General features: G+C 53.8%; 1 protein-coding gene across 2 annotated transcripts; it reads right to left on the minus strand.

Annotated features, from left to right (window-relative positions):
- Positions 1-1211: 1211 nt before the first annotated feature.
- Positions 1212-16653, minus strand: Mtch1 (mitochondrial carrier 1). Of its 2 annotated transcripts, none has more exons than XM_041634767.1 (12): positions 16296-16653; positions 11877-11961; positions 9636-9742; positions 9284-9361; positions 9001-9058; positions 8715-8766; positions 7420-7479; positions 5327-5420; positions 4258-4305; positions 4079-4146; positions 3815-3890; positions 1212-1914 (listed from the first exon to the last, which is right to left on the minus strand). In XM_041634767.1, exons 1-12 carry the CDS (start codon positions 16614-16616, stop codon positions 1843-1845), a joined length of 1119 nt encoding a protein of 372 aa, XP_041490701.1. In that variant the 5' UTR covers positions 16617-16653; the 3' UTR covers positions 1212-1842. The 2 variants fall into 2 exon arrangements, with proteins under 2 accessions (XP_041490701.1, XP_041490700.1); XM_041634766.1 differs by having other exon boundaries at positions 5276-5420; positions 16296-16652.
- Between the last annotated feature and the right edge of the window lie 807 nt (positions 16654-17460).

A 17460-nucleotide genomic window follows, 5' to 3' on the forward strand; every position in this document is an offset into this window, starting at 1 on the left:
GGGGGACATGTCAGTAAGGACTGAACTGTGTTCAACAGAAGATCGAGAGGCCTGGCACCCAGAGGCCTTGATGACCTGAGAGTCTTTCGCACTGTAAGCCACGGCTTCCAGGCTTCTTAGGGCTGGCAATGACATGGGCTGCTGAGGGAACAGCTCAGGCTACCACTGCCTCCTTAAGAGGAAGTCTCAGGCCTGCTGCAGGTCCTTCCAACTTTCCCTAAGAATAAGGTTACCCAGGAAGGAGGCCACTGGTTCCCTGCAGGACACCCCCACTAGAGTCATCTGTCCCCCCACTGGCAGTTCAGCTCCTGCCCTATGCCATGCTTAAGGCCACCAGACCTCCTAACTGATAAGGTCCCTGCTCCAGCTCCCAGGATAGTATCTGGGAACAGCAGGGCCTCCTGTACCGAATGGTCAGGCCACCAAAGCCTTACTTGTTAGGCTGGGCAGCTTCTTAGAAACCTCTGGGAGGTCATGGCAAGGGGACAGCTCAGCTCAACTTTGAAATACAAATGTCCCTAAATCTGGGGGTCACTGGAAGGACCAGTGCAAAGACAGGATCTAGAGGAAGAGTCACCCCAGCATTGTGGTCAATCGATGTGGTGGGGGCACTGGGCTGACAGCCTCGGGACACTGATCTAAAGATACAGTACAATATGGGCTGCATCCCTGGTCATCGCTGTCTGGGGTGAGGCTCTCCAGAAGAGGGAACGTCAAGTACAGCAGCGAGCACAGGAGAGCCTCACACTGCTCGTGAGCACAGGACCCAGCAGGCCTGCCCCCGAGTCCCTGCCACTAGACTACTGGAGAGCAGATCGCCAAAGCTGCCTGGACCCAGACCTTACCTCTTAGGGGACAAGAGAAGCAGCAGACTGCAGCTCTCACACGCCAGGCCCCTGGAGGGAAGGCAGACACTCTGGCTGGCCATTTCCTTCTGCCCTAACCATGCGGCTGCTGTACCAGAAGGCTCTGAAGGCTTAGAAACAGTCACCTTCAAAAGCTGCCACTTGGTAGCTTGGATGAGACTCTCTGGAACAGCTGCTACCTCCCTGGCAGAAGGCCCAAGTGCCGGCTGCTGCTCTCAGCCTCAACCCCGAGGACAGACGGCTCAGCCATGTCACACCTCTGGGCAAACGCTGGCAGTCCAGAGACCTAAGACATCAGCACAAGGGTCTGGCGAAGCTCACAGAATAAAGAGGCTCCCACAAAAGTCCAAATCACCACCAATACATTTATTTGAGGAGATAGGGTCATCTATCATGAGGGGAGGACTAGACATTGGCCTGTGTGACCCGTGTGTATTCACACACTGCACAGGTGACAGAACCCTCACACTTGATGTCAGCGTCACAGACAAGCGAATGAGAGGGATAGTCTTAGCAGTCACATGATTTCCCAATCAGGAGAAGGCACTGCCCTTCAATCAGAAAAGTAGTGTTGAGGACAAGGGCCGGACATGGCGCTAGCCTCCCAGCACAGGCCCAGGCATGATGGCGCCCTATTTACAAAGCAGGAACGGGTGCTTCTGGCTGAGTGGCAGCAGGGTGAGCTGAGCTGGAGGTGGAGGGACCTGATCCCGTAAGCCTTTGCCCATGACCTTTGCCTCCACAGCCTTTCTCTGCCCTTGTACAAGATAGATTCAAGTACCTCCGGGCAGGAGGGGATTCTTCCCCACCTCTGCTCCCCAGGCGTCCTAAGGTCCCAGGTGAACCACCTCCAGCAGCCCCACATCTGGACAGACACATGGCAAATATGGACATGAAGCCGGACTGGGCTGGAGTCCCTCAGGCCCTCACCAGGGGTAGGCCAAGACCCCATAAATGTTTGGTCAGGCGACTTAGGTTACTCAAGGGCAAAGCATGATCCTGATGACACCCGGCGGAAAAGCAGGCTGGAGCCACGGAAAAGCTGGCCCTGCAGGAGAAAAGGGGCAGTCAGTGGGAACGAGGCCATACTTCCTCAGAGTAAAAGAAGAAGAGGCTCAGAAGCCCAGAGCCACAAGAAAGGGTGCAAAGGACAACACACAATCATGAAAGCAGGGACAGATGCTGCCTTTACCAGCAAGACTAATTCAGGATTGGTCCGGTCCACAAAGCAAGTTCATGGCCAGCCTGAGCAATTTAGTGAAACCCTGTCTAAAAATAAAAAGTAAAATGGGGATGAGACCAGTTGCCAGACAGGAAGTATAGGCGGGACAACCAGACAGGAAGTAGAGGCAGGGAAATGAGAACAGGAGAATTCAGGGAAGAGGAAAGCCCATTCCTCTGCATTCCTGTCTGACTACAGAAGGAGCAAGATGTGACTATACTGCTGAAGAAGGTACTGAGCCATGTAGCTAACACAGATAAGAATAATGGGCAAATATAAGTTATAAGAGTAAATAAGAAGCCTGAGCTAATGGGCCAATCAGTTTATGATTAAAAAAAAAGGGGGGGGGGATGAGAGCTAAGCAGTGGTGGTGCACACCTTTAGTCCCAACGCTCGGGAGGCAGAGTCAGGCGGATCTCTGTGAGTTCCAGGACAGCCAGAGCTACACAGAGAAACCTGCTCTTGAAAACCAAACCAAACCAAAAATAAATAAATAAATAAACAAAAAAAAAAAAGGGAGGCTGAAAATGGATCTAGCTCAGTGGTAGAGTGCTTGCCTAGCACACACAAGGCACTGGGTTCACTCTCCAAACGAAAGTGTTCCCTTATGCCCGGGGGCTCTAGTACCTATGGCTGAGCAGCAACCTCAGCCCCAAGCCTGCAGGAACCCTCCTGCTCTCCGAATCCCCATGGTGAGAGGTGCAGCCTAACTAGTGCTGCTGGAGGGAACTTTGCCTCTTACTCTGCTTCTCCCGCCGAGAAAAGATTAATTTTTTAAAATGGTTATTGTGTGTGCATATGCTGGGGGTGAGGTGTGCATGCACTAGGGCTCATGTGTGCAGGGCAGAGGACAACTTTGAGGAGTCAGCTCTCTCCTCCACCTTTGGGTGGATTCTGGGGATGAACTCTGGCTGTCAGGCTTGCAGAGCAAGCACCTTTACCCACTGAGCCACCTCACCCCGGGGATTCCACCTATTCTCTACCTAAAGGGCACTCGGCACTCTTGGCTCTTCTTCAGGCCAGAGCTTCATTTGACTGGTAGCAAAGTAAAGCCAAGAAAAGGCAAGCACCTGCCCCTAGTCATGAGCTTGGTCCCTGGCCACTGACCCCCAAAAGCTATAGCCAAGCAGGAGGCTTCAGTACAGAGCCCCAGAAACCATGGCTGTCCCTGCCAGACTCCCATCAGACCCAGCTGAACCTGAAGATCCCCCAGGTCCAGAAAGGGCCCATGGAGGAGTTTGGCTGAAGGCATCCCAGACGCCCTTCTTACTGGGGGAGTGAATTCTTGGTCTCTGCTAGCTACCACCTCCAAAGAGGATACAGCATTTATTTATTTGGTTTTTCAAGACAGTGTTTCTCTGTGTAGTTTTGGAGCCTGTCCTGGAACTAGCTCTTCTAGACCAGGCTGGCCTCGAACTTACAGAGATCTGCTTGCCTCTGCCTCTGAGTGCTGGGATTAAAAAGCGTGTGCTACCATCGCCTGGCCCTTTGCTCACAGGTTTTTCACTGTTGCCCAGGCCCTGAACTTCAGCCTCATGTGACTTTCTCCTCTCAGCCAGAGCTCGGACTACTTAGTACCTACTTAGTACCGAGGCCTTTTTGAAAGATGACCTTGTGAATGTCTCAGAGCAGGTAGAGCAGGTGTGTCTCCTCTACCCTCTCACAAGCCAGCTCCTCCGGAGCAGCCAAGAACACCTCCCCACATACACCGCTTCCAGCTGCTCACCTGCACGCTCAGGTACTTCCAGCAGTGGATCCAGGACTTGAACACAGGGGAATAAGGAGGGAGTCCAGCCTGCAGCCTGGAGGGAGAACAGGGGTTCTCAGACACATCGTCAAAGAGGGCAGAGAACTCAGGCGCTGTGCCCTATGCCCACCCCGACACCATGCTAACCCACAGGAAATTATCTGTAGGTGGAGGGGCTGCAAGGGCTCATCTGGATGTCCCAGAAGCCTTGGCAGGGGGCTAGGTGGAAGGGTACACACGTACCCACAGTTGTTCACAGCCATGAGATCTCCAACAAGCAGGAAGGGGTAGGTCAGCATGCTTACTGCAATCTGAAAGACAGACAGACCTCAGTGCCAGAATGCCCCTTGCCGGGTCCTCCAGGCCCAGTGAGACCTGCCTCCAGCCCACCCTGGCCTAAGAAGGCAGTCAGCAGGACTTACCCCCATCACAAACTTGGTATAGCTCCTGATGGCCAGGGCCTGGCTGAACTGTAGACAGAAAGGAAGCAGTGTTTACCACAGGGATGTTAGGGGCAGACTTTAGGTCTGTGGTATCCTCACCTGGCCTCATCTCACCCTCCACACCCCCTTTTCCAGGGCGATTCCTACAGATGAGGGTGTATCTCCACAAAACTGCTTTAATTTGTAGACACTGAACGGGCAGGGAAGATCCACCCACCAGTCTCCCCCAGGACCATGAATGACCGAATGATTCCCTCCCCTATCCTTCCAGGTCTGGCCATTCCTGCTGTCAGAACCCTAACCTGTTGTGAGTCCCTAATCCTTATCTTGCTTGAGCAGAAGCCATCAAACTATCAAGTGCCCAGGCCTTCTGATGCTTGACCCCTGCAGGTGAGGTCTGCAGGCTGACACAGAGGGCACCAGCTGGCCCAGGATAGCACACCTGTGCTGCCAGGACCAAAGGTCACTATGGTCACGGAGGGGCAGCCTGGGATGGCCTTGACTACATATTCTCCTGCCTCTGCTCCCAAGTGCTGTGATTACATGCCAGGCCACAGTGGGATTTTTTTGTTTGTTTTTTGAGACAGGGTTTCTCTGTATAGCCCTGGCTGTCCTGGAACTCACTCTATAGATCAGGCTGGCCTCAAACTCCAAGATCCCCTGCCTCTGCCACCCGAGTGTTGGGATTAAAGGCATGTGCCACCACTGGCCGGCTCACAGTGGGTTTTAAAGCAGGATGTCTGAAGGTTAAAGAACTGTAGCTATTAGCTGCCCTCATCTGCCGAAGCTTTGGATAAACCAGGGCCACTTCTAACACCATAGAGACCGAATTCCTTTACTTTATCTCAGGCAGGGGTCAGGGTAATCTCATTTCCCCTGCGCCAGGGACAATCAGGGCCCCCTCTCATCCAGGTCAAGAAAATCCCCAAGTCCCAGCCTGTCCCAGCCCCTGGGCATCAGCACACAGAAAGAAAGGCAAGCCCTTGTTCCAACCAACCTGGGAACCTGGATTCTGGTCGTTCCCCAGCCCCCCTGGGGTGTCACTCACGCTGTCATCCACCAGGTAGGCATTGATGAAGTGGGCCAGCAGGTTACAGCCCCACAAGAAAACCACATCGCCCAGGAGGTGAGGGATTAAGCCGCTAAAAAAACAAGGTGAGCAGAGATGAGCAGGGTCGAGACCCAGGAGCTGGGAAGGCTGCATCCAGCTTATACCTGCAGCACCCAGGCCCAGCCTTGGGAGGCCTGGGGGAACAGCGGCGGTCCTCCTCCCACATGGAGGTCTCAGGTGTCACAAACTGATCAGTGGTATCATAAGCTTCCCTCAGAAGCCCTGGTGTCCCAGTGTGATAGCAGCCACACCTGGCAAATACAGGTCACAAAGGAATGCCTGGCAGCTGGAAGCTTCTCCTGGTCACTCACCAGACCAACTCTCAGTGAACCACTCAGTGTCTCTGTCCTTCACCCTGGAATGTTCCACCAACAATGTGTCATGCATGTGCTTGCAATGCACCATGCAAGTGTTTGCAATGCACCACACAAGTGCTTGCAAGGACAGCTTCCCTGTGGAGATGGCCTTCAGGGCAAATCACTCTCTGGATCACAAGGTTCCCTGCGAAGTTGTTGAGGTGCCAGAGAGATGGCCAGGCAGTTTAGAGGGCTCTTGCTCTTACAAAGGACCTGGCTTGACTCTAGTTGTAGGGATCTGAGACTTCCTCTGGCACCATGGCTCCTGTGTATACCTGGCACACACAAACTCACAGGCACACATATAAAAGCAACACACACACAAATTAATCCAAGAAAGTTAACTAAGTCACACACCAGTGTTCAGAGGGCAGTCAACAAACATCTCGGCGGAGGCATCACTCCCCAGTGGGTGCAGAGACTGTACCTATATGCATCCCTTCTCCAAAGCCACCCACAACAAGCATGTGCTGCGAGGACCCCAGTCACGAGCTGCCCAGGGCTGGAGTGTCACAATCTGATGGACCAGGCACTTGAATCCACACTTACACATGGGTGTGAGTACAGGGATGGGTTTCTCAACCTTGCTCTATCACCATTTAGAGCTGAGCAACACTTAACTGATCTAGGGTGTGTTACTTGTCTTATTCTAGCAACAAAATGTTTACCTACAACTGGTCTGTTCATTTCCTTGTATCACGTTAATGCAGTTTTTATCTTACTCCTAGCTTTTGGGGTCAGGCATTTTAAGCAGTTGGAAATTAAACGCGGACGATTTCAGCATTCACTGGAACTCCCTCCAGGTACTATCTGTGTTTCTGTGTTATTATTTTCACTTGCATCTTTATCTTCTTTACTTTTCTGATCCCCATGCTTCTACTCTAGTAAGTGGCATTTTTGTCAAAGCTGGTCTCCGACAATGCGCATGACTACTGTATGCCACTGCCTAGACCTTCAAGTAGCAAAACAAAAGCCACACTGTCAGCCTGCCTCCTTGGCTGCCTGGCACATATTCTTTCTGAAGAGTCTTTATGGTCTGATCTTTCTTTGTGGTAAGTAAGCTGTGCTCAAAACCAACAGTGCCGAGTCTGTGGCCCTCAGGAGATCATATACCCAGAGATACAGGCCTCTGTCCCTCTGTTAATGGCTGCTCTGCTTCTTGTTATAAGAAGTCAGAAACATGGACTTCTGAGCAAATCATACTGAGCATTCAAAGTCCACTAATTGTCAGAACAGAGCCCCACTGCCAACACCCAATCCTTAGTCCAAGTCGTAGCTTGACAGTCACCTTTGGCAACGACGCCAAGGACTATGCAGAACTTCTGAAGTCGAGTTCTGTGTCCCTGGCAACCCCAGAGCCCAAATGAGGCCTGGCAGGGGCTGGCTAGCTCCTCCTCTCCCTAGCATGAAGATTGTGTGTGTGTGTGTGGTGCTGGGTACAGAGCCTAGGCCCTCAGGCACGCCACGCTCTATCACTAAGTTATACCCCTTGCCCACGTCCCTTTCCACCTAAGCTGTGACCCTTCCAGGTTACATGGACAGCTCTGGCCTCCACCATGCTATGGAGTGCAACACAGCTGGGCAGCAGCTGCTGAGCCTGGCCCACTCTGTAGTGAGGAGGGCACACCTGTTAGCGGAGCCACGTGTGGCCGGTACAGGGATAGACTCACGTACACGAAGAATCCCAGCAGTCCCTCCTCCTTGAAAATCTTTCCAATGGAGCTCAGGACACCACTGGGGAGGCAAAATGGAGACAAGGTCATCTAGCAGAAGGCCACCCTCCAGCCTTGCTCAGATCAGCAAGCACAAGCCAGAGTGGGAGTCTGTCACCAGGAAGGACCCCAGGGGAGAAGCAGCCTTCTTTTGGGGTGAGATGAATTTATTAAACCACTCATGGATGCTGGGGCGCAGCAACCCACGGGGCAGAAGACAGAAAGGCGAGTGAGAGCAGACAAGATCAACTGCACCGGGTAGCGGAGGACACTGCATCTGGAAGACCTGGGGTCAACCCAGGAAAACACACTTCAGTCCTCCCACTCAGCAAGCCTGGGGTCAACCCAGGAAAACACACTTCAGTCCTCCCACTCAGCAAGCCTGGGGTCAAGAACCCTGCGGCTGCCTGCAGATTAGCGGGCGGGCAGGCTACAGCTTCCTGGCTCTGCAGCCACCTCTGACCTGTGGCTGGAAACAGCTGGCCTGCACAGAGGCGCTGCAATGCCCAGGTGGAAGAGGCAGGCGTACAAGCCTGGTGGCGGCTCCCAGCTCTATCATACCCTATGTTCTTCTCGTGACGGTGGCCTGACCCACTGGGGTTTCAGCCAAGCTGTCCCCTCGGGTCATTTACCAACCTCATATCTCAGTCTGGGGAATCAACTCCCATGAGTGAACACAAAGCCAAGCATCCTGGCTGTAGAAAACAACCCAAGTCAAGAAACAGCAGCGGAAAAGGTTGTGTGCTTGGGCCATGGGCCTCCCGGCCTGAGCTGAATCTGGGTGTGTGAGGAGAAGGGAGCTTCTCAGTGGAGGATGAGAAGAGCAGAAAGCCAGGTTTTGGGAGCCAGAAAAACTGAGGGGCGCCGGGCGATGGTGGCGCACGCCTTTAATCCCAGCACTCGGGAGGCAGAAGCAGGCGGATCTCTGTGAGTTCGAGACCAGCCTGGTCTACAGAGCTAGTTCCAGGACAGGCTCCAAAGCCACAGAGAAACCCTGTCTCGAAAAACCAAAAAAAAAAAAAAAAAAAAAAAAAAAAAAAAAAAAAAAAAAAAAAAAAAAAACTGAGGGGCTCAGGAGGGAACCCCAGCTCACACCTAACCCAAACAGACACCAGCACAGGGCATTGAGGCTCCTCACTCCACTCTGCAAGGAGCTGAGGCTCATTTAGAAAATCACGGGAGGCAGGGACATTCCTCAGAAGTGAATCGGTAAACAAGCTATCCCCCGCCAGAAGAATACATTCAAGAATTACCTACCTGTACTTGGCCTCCCGTCCCACAAACTGTACCATGCAGCGCATTGAGATGACTGAGGAGAGAGAAAGCACTGGGGTGACCTGGAGGGAAACTGCTGGCACCCGACCCCTGGGGCATCCAGTGCAGCTCAGGAGGGGTGGCCCTCGGACCCCACAGCCACAGTATCGCCTGTGGAAGGGCACAGCCAGTCTTCCCAGTCACCATCTACCACGGCTTCTGTTGTGTCCGGGAGGGACCAGCCCACCCCACCCACTGCACTGTAGCGGGCTCAGCAGCAGGGCCTCACCGTGTAAAGGATGGGCCAGCATGCGCGACACACACTGCATCATCATCTCATAGGACGTCTGTGAGAGAGGAGGTGGAGACGTCAGGCTTCTACCCACAGGGAGACAACTCGGATTCCCTCCTCAGGCCTGAGTCTACCACAGATGCGGCCCGCCCCCACCCTGCGGCTCCCCGAGGTGTACTGCCACCCTGGGCCAGAGCGGCTTCATGGGCTTTAGGGAAGGAGATCCCCTGCAGTGTCCACCTGGGGATGAGAAGTCTCCTCTCTGTCCCTTGGCACCAACCTCTTTCACAACTTTCCTCAGCGAGGTCTTCATGTTGTCCTTATTGGAAACCTGCTCGATCTCGTCCGGAGGGAAAACCTGGCCACAGACAGAGTCATGAATCAGATGAGCGCCTAAGGGACAGGCACTCTGTAGTCTGGGCTGTCAGTAACCACCAGGCTTGGGGAACTGAGGGGCAAAGCCACCATAAAGCGGCCACAGCTGTGGGAAAGAGGGAGGCCTGTGGGGTAGGGGCCTCCCAAGCACAAGCCCAGGGGCTATGCACTGGAGTCTGCGTGGAGATGTGGGACCAGGGCCGGCAGATTGCACCCGACCTTGACCGGAGCCTGGGGAACCCTGGGTCACTGCTCACCTTCTTCATGCTGCCCCGGGTGACAGTGGACAGGGCGTTGGACATCAGGCGGGGGCTCAGGCCCCGGAACAGCCCTATCTTCCCATCCACCTGGACAATGTACTTGGCTGTATGAAGGCAAAGGGGGTGGCATCACGCCCAGCCCAGGACACCACTGCTGGACCACACACCCAGACGAGTGGTTTCCCAATCACTGCTAAACGCAGCCAGGGTGTGTGTCCAGGGTCTGACACAAGCCAGCTCCGACCCCAAGTGTCACCTGATCTGTCTCTTTTGGTAAAACGCTCCACCGTTCTTCTGACAAATAAGCCCATCTGACTTCTTTCGTGCTTCCTTTCTTTCTTTTCCTTAGCTTTGAAAACTACTTGGCAAACTCAACTGTCGTTTCTCAACTCAGCAGCTGGAATGCTGTAATCCAAAACCAATTTCAGCTGCTTTTATTTTTCTTGGGGTGGGGGTGGGGTGCCCACAAGCAGAGATGACCTTCCCTACCTAAGGGAGGGGGAAAGGAAGGGCATGGTTAGTCAGGCAGGCCTAGGAAGGTCTGTGGGCCACACTGTAGCCGTTACCATGCTGTGCTGCACCTAGGACGACACTTGACACCTCCGGCTCCTGTTAGTAAGGGACACGGTAGAAACAGAGCAGCCCTGGGGACTTCCTGTCCCCACTGCTGTATTTCACACTCAGTGTGACATGTCTTGCACTCCCTACTTTACATTTAATCCATCTTCAAGAAGGTAACGTGCTTCTCTAAACCCTGGAAGCCAACAGAATATTCCCTCAATTGGATCCCCTTTCAGACCTGTGACGTCAGCTCTCTAGCACAGAACACAAACATGACGCACACAGGCAGTGACGAGCACGTGTGCCCTTTTCTCCTCTGCAGCACAGCTGCCAGGTGACTCCACGTCACACCCAGCAAGGGCTTCTAGGGACAGGCGGTACACCTGTTACCTGCATAAACAGCTTCCTGAGGAGGGGGGCAGGGAAGGAGGAGATGAGGGTGCCGGAGGCTGGACAATGAACTGAGCAGAGCTCAGCTCTGGACTGAGGAGCAGGCTCTCACAGAACCAACTCCCAGATTTCCCCACTTCTGTGCTCAGCTGTCCAGTACAAGGAGACAGCACTGTCCAGAGGCCTTCTCCGGAGCTGCGCCGTCCCAACTCCTCAAGCCCTTTCTGCAGAGCCTGCAAACCCCCAGGGATTCCAGCCTTACACCACACAATGTCCACAGCTGTGGGGGAGGAGGAGACACTGGGCAGACAGTTCTAGACAGCCAGACAGCCGGCACTTCCTGATCCAGGAGCAGCCAGTGTCCAGAAGAGCCCAGCAGACATCCGTTCTTGACATCTGATCTGAAACATTTATAAAACCTGGGTGGGGGCACCTCAGAACCTGACTCACGCTAGCAAGGAGGAACCCTTAGATGAAGGTCAGGACGGTCCCATGTGAACAGGTATGACATCAGACATGAGTCCTTCCTAACAGCTGGGTTACCACATGTCTGTGCTCACTATCTTTGTGTACAATGGTGGGTGGGGGTGCTCTATTTGCATAGCTCCCCCGACATCAACGATTTTAAAGAAACACAAACACATGTCCCCACAAAATGGCCATTCTACCTGGGCCTAGATGCTACACTCGGAACTAGAGGCAAAATTGGAAAAGAACCTGACTTGTGGTTCTGCCAACATTTAATGTGTGTTGGAGAAGGTGGCTCAGAGGTCAAGAACCAGGTTATGTAGCAGGGGAGACTCAAAAAGAACATTCTAGATTAGCCAAATGGTAAGAGAGGTCCGAATGGGACTCAGGCAGTAAACTCGGAAAGGCATTTTAAGATCCCTTGTGCTGGCAGGAGGGGACAGGGAGACACAGCCATGGCAGATCCTACCATGCCCTAGCCAGCTGTCACCCACAGCCTGAGAACAACGCAGCCAGAGAGGTGGATATCTCATCAGACCAACCTCCCCACAGGGAGGAACCAGTGCCATTCGTGGGGCTGGAGCAGACAAGTGGTTGCACAAGTTTGCCTATCTATAGAGGATCCCCCCCCCCCCCCACCACCAATGCCCAGTTCTAGAACCAGCCTGTGTCCTGCAGCCTGGGCTGCAGCACCAATAGGCTCCCACCCAACTCCTCTGCCTTGGGCCACTCTCAGGTCCCCTCCTTGGAGCTGGCACCAGCTCCTGGTGCCAGGCTGCACAGCAGGCTCCCAAGGCTAGTTGGGCCTGTGGCACTCACCGTAAGTGAAGAAGCTCGGCAGGTAGAGGACCTTCCTCCCCAGCACATTGGTCCCAAGGGTGGGGGGCATCGGCTCATGACCCACCTTCAGAATCAACAGAGACAAAGGACAGGGTCACTCTAAGGCACCTCCCTCGCTGCTACCTCCTACATATGCGCAACTAAACTACACCTCCCTGGGAGCATCAGCTGATATCCTTCATCAATGCCCAGACTAAGGTCCCACCCTGGCCTCAATCCCACAATTTAGATGCTAGATGATCTCAGTACACACACTGGCTTACATTTCATTACTTAAGAGCCTTTTGCTACATTGTAGTCTATGACTGTGTGCAGGATGGAAGGAGGGATACATTTTACTACTTAAGAGCCTTTTGCTACATTGTAGTCTATGACTGTGTGCAGGATGGAAGGAGGGAGATTGAGATGTGCGTGCTCAGAGGACAACTTTGTGGAGCTGATTCTCTTCTGCTCTGAGGTGGGTTCCGTGATAGAACTCAGGTTGCTTTATTACACTTGTTTTTCATCCCTGTGTATTTGTGTATGGGCACACACATCCAGGTGTGCAATGGAGGTCAGAGGACAATTTGCTGAGCTGGTTCTCTCCTTCCACCATGTAGATCCTTTGGAGTCAATGCAAGTCCTCGGGTGTCTTTACCCAGAGTCATCTCATTGGCCCAGAGACACACATTTAAGTTTGTTTGGTTTTTGAGACAGGGTTTCTCTGTGTAGCCTTGGCTATCCTAGAACTCAGCTCTGTAGGCCAGGCTGGCCTCGAACTCAGAGATTTGCCTGCCTCTGCCTCCCAAGGTAGAGGATTAAAGGTGTGTGCTACCACTGCCCGACTGTTTAAATTTTTTTAACACTTATGTGCACTTGTGTGTCATGGCATACAAGCGGAGGTCAGAGGACAATTTGCAGAAACTGGTTCCCTTTCTGTCATGCGGGTTCTGGAGATCCCCCACCCAAGACTGGGTTTCACTGTGTAGTGTCCTGGAACTCAGGGTTCTGGGGCTTGAACTCAGGTCATCTATCACACTTGACAGCAATGTCTTTACCAATCCGCTGACCTGCAGCCCCCAGTTTTAAGTCTTCATTCTCCATTCTCTTCTGAGATGAATCTATTCATTCCCATCTTCAGGAGAAAACTTCATTCCTGCCTAATTCCCACCACAATGACAAAACGGCAGCCTTGGGTCTCAGCTCTGCTGCCACCTACCTGGTTCCTCTATGGCTCCGGCGAATACCTCCCCATCTGTCCCTGCCAGTCCCAGGCTTAGCAAGCAAGATCTCAATCACCCTGTATCCCGAGGACAAGAGGGCCTGTTTCCGCAGACTGTAGAGCAGGGCATTATCACCGAGGATCTGTCTGTCCCACAGAGGGCCAGCAAGAGGACTGAGTCAGCCACACCTACATGAGGCCCCTGTGGAGGGGCCAGGGTGCTAATATTTTGCCAATCAATGAGAAACTGCTACCAGCAGGTGAGGGGTACAGACCAGCGCCTATGTGGGGGTGAGGACTACCATACTTGGCACAAGGGTGGCACACTAGCCTTGTGCCCTCAGCACAGACCGGAGTGGCACCTGCTGGATGTAGCAGAAGACAAAGCCCACAGTTTAGGAGGCCTGGCCTTGTAAACCGCACTGGCCCTTTGCTGCCTGCTGCTGTTTCTTTATCTTCATTAGGAAGGGGTTTCAAAGTTTACCCTGTTCCTGTGGGTGTGCCTCTGAGACATACTAAAGATGACTGCTCGCAAATGTTTAATTCTTATTTTATTATCATTGTGTACGTGGACCTCTGGAGTAGGATTTTCTCTTGACACTTGATTGTAAGTTCCAGGGGTTGAACTCACACCCTCAGGTTTGAGCAACGAGTGGCCTACCTGCCGCTAACCATCTCACAGACCCCGACTGTAAAATTTCAAAACCCTTTCATTGTGGGGTCTTTAAAATTAAAAAGTGCAGCTTGCAGAGCTTATCCAGGGAAGAGTCAGGTGAGCCAGGCAAACAGCTTTCCCTTCCAGAGTTTTTCTTCTAGTCTGAAGTTCCCGCCATCTTCCTTCAGTAGTGTTGGGTCCTTCCTCTGTGCTCCTAACTTGCAGCCCCAGGCTCTTGCTACAGAGCTGTCCTCCCAGGCTCACCTCTCCAGCTCCAGCCCAGCCCTGAAACCCGTCCCCCAGCCGCACATGCCCAAATCTGCTGAGTGCATTGTCTTGATTTTGACCCCAGACAGGGTTTCTCTATGTAGCCCTGGTTGTCCTGGAATTCGCTCTGTAGACAAGGTTGGCCCTGAACTCACAGAGATCCACCTGCCTCTGCCTCCCGAGTGCTGGGATTAAAGGCATGCGCCACCACCGCCCGGCTGTGAGTCTATTTTCGTAATGTCCACCAAAGGCACACTGTTAACCATGATCAAGTTCTCCATGATCTATTCCCAAGTCATGCTCACCCAAATGTGTTTGTGTGTGTCCTGACCATATCCAGCATTGTGAACCTAATACCAGCAGAGCCAGTTCTCCACCTTCAAACCTGTGCCACCTCCACCCTGACACCCACAGTCTTGATCTAAGGCCTTATGTTTTCTTCCCCTCACTGTAGGCAACCTCCATCTAGCACTGCACACCTGCTCCCTGCAAAAGACAACCTGTCATTATTATTATTTTTTTTCCAGTGTTACTCTGATTGCTAAGCTATATCCATTAAGCTCTCGCCCTTAGCTGTCACCCCCCAACAGAGCTCTCCAGTCCACACCCCTGCCATCGAGGTCTCACCGCCCTTGGCACTCCCACTCCCTCTTCAGGTCCTTTTCCAAAACCCTTTTATGTCATTCTTCTTTTCAGACCTGCACACTAACACCACCCAGTGATAAGCCACTTCCCACTGCCCTCCCATGAAGCCCACCCATTCCTGGCACCCAGCAGTCCCCCCCCCACCCTACCCCACCCCACAGACACTACTCCACCTGCCATTGTAAGGTCCAGCATTCAACTCTTAACCCATCAGCTCAACTCAAAATACCTCCAAAGAGCAGTCAGTGTCTCTCCTAAGCTGAGGCTCAGCATGCTGGAAACCCTAATGCTGTAATGCCCCATCAGCCACATCCAAACCTGTCAGTTTGATGCCCAGTGGCCCTGATTGCGTCTTCTCATTGCTTGTCATATTTTCTAGTCAAATTCCAGTTTCTACATCCCCATCCCCCAGAGCTTCAATGATTCCCATTCTCAAGGCCTTCTTATTCCAAACGCATTCCTGATTCTCTCTCTCAGTTCTATTACAAGGACAGTAAAATCTCACACCCACTTGCCTTAAATCAATCCTCAGATCTTAGCTGGGTCTCCATCTCAATTTTCACTACCCATCCTCCACTCCTCTGAACTGGAAATTTCTAGAAAACATCTCTGGCTATCAGTCTGAGACTGAACCATGCCAATCAAAGTGTCCCCACCTCCATCACACCCACTCAGTTCTGCTAAATGAACATGCTCTTCCACCTTCCCCATCCCCCATCCTGCCTTTATCCTCCCATCATCCTCTTTCTGAACTGCGTCGCTGGCAACAAGCAAAAACAAACAAACAAACAAAAACGTTATAAGCCCAAGCATCCTAGAGTCTAGACATCCCTACCTTGGCTCCGGTTTTAGCCGGCCCTTACCTATTGTGCCTATCCCACTGCCCTTTCTGCCCATTCCCACCCACGCAGACACAACCACTGCAATTCCATTTCCTTCCTCTCCTAAATGCGTCATCCCCTTCCCCCTGAAAGCCGCCTTCTGGCTCCCCTCTCCAGACTCGTCGCTACCACCGCTCTACTCCCCCAAGGCGGAGGCCCCTCCTCCCACCAAATCTGTCGTCGCCATCAAATCCACAGCCCCCTTCTCAAGTAAACCGATCGCTCTTTCCTGTTGCATTCTCTCCCTCCCAGATTTTTGGCCCCAGTGCCCACTCCTTTGTCCCTCAAAAGCGCTTTTATCCATCCCTATAAATCCAGAGCCCCGTTGTCCTCTGCCCCAAATGGATTCACCTTTTAAACACTTTGCTTACGTCCCCAGCCCTCCTCTTTCACCAAAACTTCTCGGCCCTCCCCCAGCTCTGTGGTTACTTCTCGCACCCCAAATCCATTACCCTTCGTAATCTCAAGCCTACTGCCTCCGACTATTTATCTCCCATATCTTATCGCCCTCCCTCCTTGCACCCCCAACCCCCTCCTATCCCACGTCTGTCACTCGCGTCCCTTAGCTCCCTCCCTGAACCCCCAAATCTCTTCCTATTCCACATCTGTCACCCCGCGCCCTTAGCCCCTTCCTGCACCCCAAATCCCTTCCTTTCCCACGTCTGTCACCCGCGTCCCTTAGCCCCCTCCCTGCACCCCCACATCGCACACCCCCATCGCCATCCTCCCGCGGCGCCCCTCGGCCGCACCTGGATCAGCAGCTTCACGTAGAGCAGCGGGTGGCTCAGAGCCGTCACGCCCGCGCCCAGCGCCACGAACAGCGCCTCGGTGGTCGGGGCGTTGTCCCCGGAGCCCGGACCCCCCGCGCCGCCGTCCATCCTGCGCGCCGACGGCTGAGCCGCGGGCCGAGGGTGGCGAGGGTGCGCACGGTGCGCGGGCGGCGGGTCGCGAGCGCGGGCCTCGACTCCCGCCGGCGCGCCGCCGCGAGCTCCTGCTCCTGCTCCGGCTCCCGCCATCCCCGCGGCGCCGCCGGGAGCCCAAGGCGCCACTTCCGGGTCCGAAGCCCCCATGGCGCCAGGCGGCAGGTCACTCCCCGTCACGTGGTGATGGGCACGCCCCCTCTGGCGTCAAGGGGCGGGGCCGGGCGGCACCACTCGCGCCGCGGGGAGAAGGGGGCGTGGCTGACTGGCCTGTGCCATCCAGCACTGCTCTGCTGCCCGGCCTCGTTCGCCCGGAGCCCATTCTCGGCAGCCCGCCCCTTTGCGGACCAGGCCTGTCGCCGCACTTGTGCCTACTGATGAGCGCCTCTGCGGCCTGCCTCTGCGCCCCTCCAGCGAGCTCCCCGGGCCTGAGTAGAAACCCCTCAGTATTTGAGTAACGAATGGCCGGTGAGGGTTAGGAGCACCCGTGGCTTGTGCACTGGCGCAGGCCCCGTGCTGGGTGTGTTTTGTAACTAAATAACTGGGCCTAGAGTAGCTCTGGTCTAGTGGCTGGAACACGGTGTTTTGCAGGGCTTAAGTGCAGTCCTCACAGCCACCTTCCAGGAAGGTGCCTTCCTCCAGCGAGTGTCTTGTTTTTGTTTGTGACTTGATCCCACCTTTGAGCCAGCCCAGCAGCGCTCTGGTAGTCTAGCCCTGACCAATAATATAATTTTCTGGACCTTAGTGTGAGCAGGCACATGGGCCCTTTGCCTGCCCTTATTCTGTTGCCAGTTCATTCCTGAGGACAATCTTTAGCCAGGCATGTGCATCTGTTCATGATTGCCCACGAAAAAAGCCCATCACTGCCACCAACACCGCCTCTTCCGACAACAACCCGTTGTCATTTTCAGAACCTTACAGTTTCCCCTGCTAGTGAGCTTCCTCCACCTTCCGTTCTGCTTCCACTACCCAGACTTGTCCATCCTCCCCTGGG

This window comes from Microtus oregoni, unplaced genomic scaffold, assembly GCF_018167655.1.
Source record: "Microtus oregoni isolate MIOR12 unplaced genomic scaffold, Mior012 000046F_ref0000063, whole genome shotgun sequence".
In the NCBI taxonomy this organism is placed as follows: domain Eukaryota; kingdom Metazoa; phylum Chordata; class Mammalia; order Rodentia; family Cricetidae; genus Microtus; species Microtus oregoni.

Excerpts from the sequence above, each read along its gene's own strand:
- Mtch1 (XM_041634766.1), bottom strand. The coding sequence starts at position 16,616 with ATGGGGGCTTCGGACCCGGAAGTGGCGCCTTGGGCTCCCGGCGGCGCC. Across the intron at positions 7,480-8,714 it reads GGACGGGAGGCCAAGTACAG|TGGTGTCCTGAGCTCCATTG; the intron begins GTAGGTAATTCT and ends TTGCCTCCCCAG. Across the intron at positions 1,915-3,814 it reads GGAAGTACCTGAGCGTGCAG|GGCCAGCTTTTCCGTGGCTC; the intron begins GTGAGCAGCTGG and ends TTTCTCCTGCAG.